Source organism: Cryptomeria japonica, chromosome 6, assembly GCF_030272615.1.
Source record: "Cryptomeria japonica chromosome 6, Sugi_1.0, whole genome shotgun sequence".
NCBI lineage: Eukaryota > Viridiplantae > Streptophyta > Pinopsida > Cupressales > Cupressaceae > Cryptomeria > Cryptomeria japonica.
Window position 1 is genome coordinate 127,413,480 of NC_081410.1, and position 4,939 is coordinate 127,418,418.

General features: G+C 32.3%; 1 protein-coding gene across 1 annotated transcript; it reads left to right on the forward strand.

The window, feature by feature from the left end:
• The first annotated feature begins 303 nt into the window (after positions 1 to 303).
• Positions 304 to 4,070, forward strand: LOC131040436 (probable glycosyltransferase At5g03795). Its single transcript, XM_057973347.2, has 4 exons — positions 304 to 692; positions 1,554 to 1,714; positions 1,908 to 2,256; positions 3,191 to 4,070. The coding sequence occupies exons 1-4, from the start codon at positions 420 to 422 to the stop codon at positions 3,878 to 3,880; spliced, it is 1,473 nt and encodes a 490-aa protein (XP_057829330.1). The 5' UTR covers positions 304 to 419; the 3' UTR covers positions 3,881 to 4,070.
• Positions 4,071 to 4,939: the final 869 nt, after the last annotated feature.

The window sequence follows — 4,939 nt, forward strand, 5'->3', positions numbered from 1 at the left end:
TGTATGTAGACACATAAACGCACAATAATTATATCAATTAAAATATAATATAAATTTCAATTTACTTTTTTATATTTTATTTATTAATTAAAAATATTTCTCATAAAATATATTAAAAACAATTCATCACATTTCATACTCTAGAATCTATCCTAAAATTGAAAAAAATAAAATAAAATGAAAATATCACTTTTTATATATATTCCAAACATGTTTTTAGACCCAAAAATATTTGTTTCAAAATATTTTTGGGGCATGGGAAAGATTATAACTAACATCTGTATCAAATCAACGAAGATAAGGACATATCAGAATACATTAACAACTCCCATAATGCCGTTAATCATGTCAGCTTCAGGCAGGAACAGCACGTTTAACAGATCGCCGTCTCTGAAATCCTTTTAAATTTGAAAGAATTGATGAAGGAAAGATCAAAAAGACAAAAAATGATGAAGGAACTGTGTGCAGCATCCTACGTCGGGAGTACGAAACGCTCAGGTAGCAGGAATCGATATATCAGGCCTTTGATTTACGTTACTCTCGTCACCGGGATGCTCGCTTTCGTCTTTGTGTTTCTGAATCGCGCCTTTTCATCCTATATACGAAGAACCGACTGCAATTTTTGGCTTCCAAATGTTACTGGCAAATGCACCTCTGAAAATTTTCAACAGACCTTTGCCCTTTCTTCACCGGTAACCTTGAACTTATGTATTTTTGCATTTTTATTTTGTCGTTAAACATTCCTGGTTTTTACAAATATATCTTAATTTCTCAAAACTAGTTAAAGCTTTTGCTCTACAAATATGTCTTGAGGTAATTTGCATAGATAATAAGGAATTCTTGATGTATTTCATGAGGCCTAGACACTTCTGTGGAATAAATATTTGACGCAGAAATAAACTTTGATTGAAGTTATGTCGGGAAAATATTGAACAAATCACAGAGATTTTCAAACAATTTTGTGTCTTAGCATGAACGGATTAACGGATTATGAGAGTAGCAATTTCAAAGTATTATATCACAATACATGTATTTAAGCGATTTCAAAGTATTGTATCCTAAACTTTGACTGTCTGTACATAAATTTAATATATTTTCACACTTCTTTTTTACTGTAAAATTTTCGGGTTGTGATGGTTAAGTCTTCAGTTTAATTGCGGAAATTGTCAGAAATTTAGGTTCCTGTAATCAATCTGGTTTATGGATATGAAATTTGCATTTCGATTATTCGAAATATTAGTTCACTATTTAAAGGTATTTTATCTGCAAATATTGTGTGGGGTAATTTATAAAGAATTCAACTAACCAGAAGAATTCTTAATGTGTTAAGGAGGCATAGATGGATATGACGAATTAAAAATGAATAACTGACGAAAGATCTTAAAATAATTTTCCATTTCTGATCGTTGGGGTTAGAGAGAGAAAATATTGAATGATTCATGAAAATCTTTGAATTTTCTGCATTTAAGTATAAAAACTTAATTTCGGCGATGTGCTATCTAATTGTATTTTCCTTTAAAGGAATTTAACGCGCTTAAATCCCTGCACTGCAGAAAAGGCGCAGCGGAACTAAAAATCCAGCTGAGGAAATTCAAAGAGAATTTCAAAATATATTCTCCAAAGAATCTTCAGACATGGTCGCTAACGGCCCGTCGGTTCTGAATATAGGAAAAGATGGTGACGATATATATCTCAATTTGTCTGCTTTTCGAAGGTAAATCCCTGACAAGTACTTTCTCAACTGCCAAACGATGCAGTTTAAATTCTTGAAAATTCTTTAAGAATTTTTGGAAAGCCTGCCTCTAGACTTCCATTCCTCGACAGCTGCATATAAATATTTAACCTGTAAGCATAAGTAAGAATGGCTTTATGCGTAACTTTGAGGAGAATGTATAAATTCTGTGTAGGAGCTACGCTGAGATGGAAATGAAGTTCAAGATTTATGTGTACAAGGATGGATTAATGCCGCTGGTTCACCAAGGTCCTATGACAGGAATTTATGCGTCGGAAGGTTTATTCATCGACACAATGGAACAGGGCAATCAGTTTACCACAGAGGATCCAGAGAGAGCGAATATGTTCTTTCTTCCCTACAGCGTTAGGCAAATGGTCACTTATTTGTACAAACCGTTTTCTCGAAGCATGCAGCCTATCAAAAGCAATATCAGCAACTATGTGCGAAACATCTCAGTTGCACATCCATATTGGAACAGAACAAGAGGCAGAGACCACTTCTTCGTTTCTTGTCACGATTGGGTCAGTTCATTCAATTTATTTCTCTCTTTCCTTTTTAAATGCGTACGGATTTTTCGAATCCTGAACCATTTTAAGGTTTACAAATAATACCATGATAATATAAGATTCTTTTAAAGCGTATGAATTTAATTACATAAACAATTTTATCGAAGTTTGGGATCATATTTTCTGATTCTTATTTACTTAACATGAATCATAAAGTATGAGTGCTACATGATGAAAAATGAAAAAAAAAAAAAATCATAATTATTAACAAATACTATGTTTACGCAATAATATGCCATTTAAAATTGCTTGGCCCAAGTCTGGTAAAAAAATTTAGACTTGAAGGTAAAATTGATATATGAACTTCGAATCCTTAACCTCCTCTTACCCACATCTGAAGTCAGAACTTATTAGGCAATGTGTTTTTAACGAATTTATTACACGTATAATTCTAAACAGGTTCGAGAATTTGAAGGCGTTACGAATAACAGTAATTTGTTTGGTCACAGTTGTAACTGTCTTCTGGTTTTGTTTGCTGTGTCGAATTTTCCCAATCTCACTGCCACCCGTTTGAGGGCCGTTTAGGCCGTTTAGTCCTTGTACTTTTGCATTGTTTAATTTTTTATTTTTTTTCAAAACATACAATAATTTGAATGGTTAACATTCCCGATTTCCTATGAATTCCAAAAAAAAATAGTGATTAACATTGTCAATGCCTTTTTATTAAAGAGATTGCTATTATAAGCCAAAAAGCAAACTCAATTTACTTGCCAAATAAACTATCAAAAATTATGAATTTAAATCCTGAAGAGAGATCAAATTTTGAGATTTCAATATTTAAACAGAGTTAGCAGCATGAAACAGGAAATGCAGAAGCGTTTAATACTGTAGAAAATATACAGTCAAAATTATCCGTCTCAAGTACAATAACTGTTTCAAATATTCGCAGGCTGTCTACACTCTCAGAGATCACGCGGAGCTGTCCAAGAATGCGATAAAGGTAGTTTGCAACGCAGATAAATCCAGCAGTTTCAATGCAAAAAGAGACGTTTCGTTGCCAGAAATAGCCATAAGAAGATGCAAATTAATGTCAAAGAACAGAACAAATGAGCTTGGTGGGCCGGGCCCTACAGAGCGGCCATTCCTAGCATTCTTTGCTGGGCAAATGCATGGCACCCTGAGGCCCGAAATCATAAGACTTTGGTCAAATCCCGACGATCCTTCCATGAAAATATTCGGCGTGTTGCAGTCCCATCCAACATCTCTCGCAGACAACATCACATACATTGAATACATGAAGATGAGCAAATATTGCCTGTGTCCGCGAGGCTTCGACGTCAACAGTCCCCGCCTGGTGGAAGCCATTTATTACGACTGTGTGCCCGTTGTTATTTCTGACGACTATATTTTGCCCTTCGCAGATGTGTTGGACTGGGATAAGCTGGCCATTCGTGTCGCTGAGAAAGATATCAGCAGACTGAAACAGATTCTTCAGGAGGTTCCCCAGGAGGTTTATGAATCCATTCAGAACAGGCTCAAGTTTGCACGCAGGCATTTTCTCTGGCATGCAAGGCCTCTTCAGTATGACGTCTTCAGCATGATTGTTCATTCTCTGTGGATTCGGAGACTCACGGCGTAGGTTAACTTGTACCTACTGCTAAATCCATTGTGTTTGTGTACTTGTTTGTGGATTTACAAGAATGTTTGTAAACATTCTTAAACAGTATGCTTAGTGCTTCAGTTTCTCTTTCCTAGTTGATCATAATATGCATATGGCAATCTAACTAACAAGCTCAAAATTTTAAGCAATGACGTTAGTGGTTTTGTTATTCTGTTCCTTTCCTTTACAATACATTTTGTCACTCTAACAAACTTCTCTGCGTCTACAATGTCTTAACCAGTCTCAGTTATCCACTGTTCTTAGAGGCTTTTATTACTTGATATTTAGTGTAGAAGCTTTGATATTTAGTGTAGAAGCTTTGATCGCATATTTATATTTTAAAAAATATATAAAGAAGATGTTTTTAATAGATATTATATTAGAATTTATATTTAAAAAAGTATTGTTATATTTCTATTATATTATTTATATCAATAATTGTTTATATATTATTAATATTAATTTTACTATTGGGATGATTTATGTAATGTTGCAGTTAAAACATTCGTTTGGTGAAACTGTCACCAAGGTTCAAATCGTGTTGGGTGCTCGTAAAGATTGTGCTTTCCGTGGTACTCACATATTTGAATAGCAATAATGTTAGGCACCTTAAAAACCGTCCTTTACCGATTAAAATAATAATAATAATATTGCTATTATTAAAATTTTATTACATTATTATTATATTATTATTATTTTTATTAATATATTATTATATTTTTATTATAATATAAATATTTAATTTTTATTATTTTTATTATTTTATTATTGTTATCTTATTAAATTATTATTATATTATAATAATCAAAGGTCCATCACAATTGGATAAGGACATGAGAATATTACCAGTTTTTAGTATATATTTATTCTTTACCAAAAATAAGATGTTGACTGCCAATGTTAATATTCTCAATAAAAAATCAATTTAATATGTGGAAAATAATTCTTAATAATATAATATCTATATTTTCATTTTTAAATTTAATTGTAAAAAGTATTAATTGATATTACTATATTATTTTATATAATTAATATTAA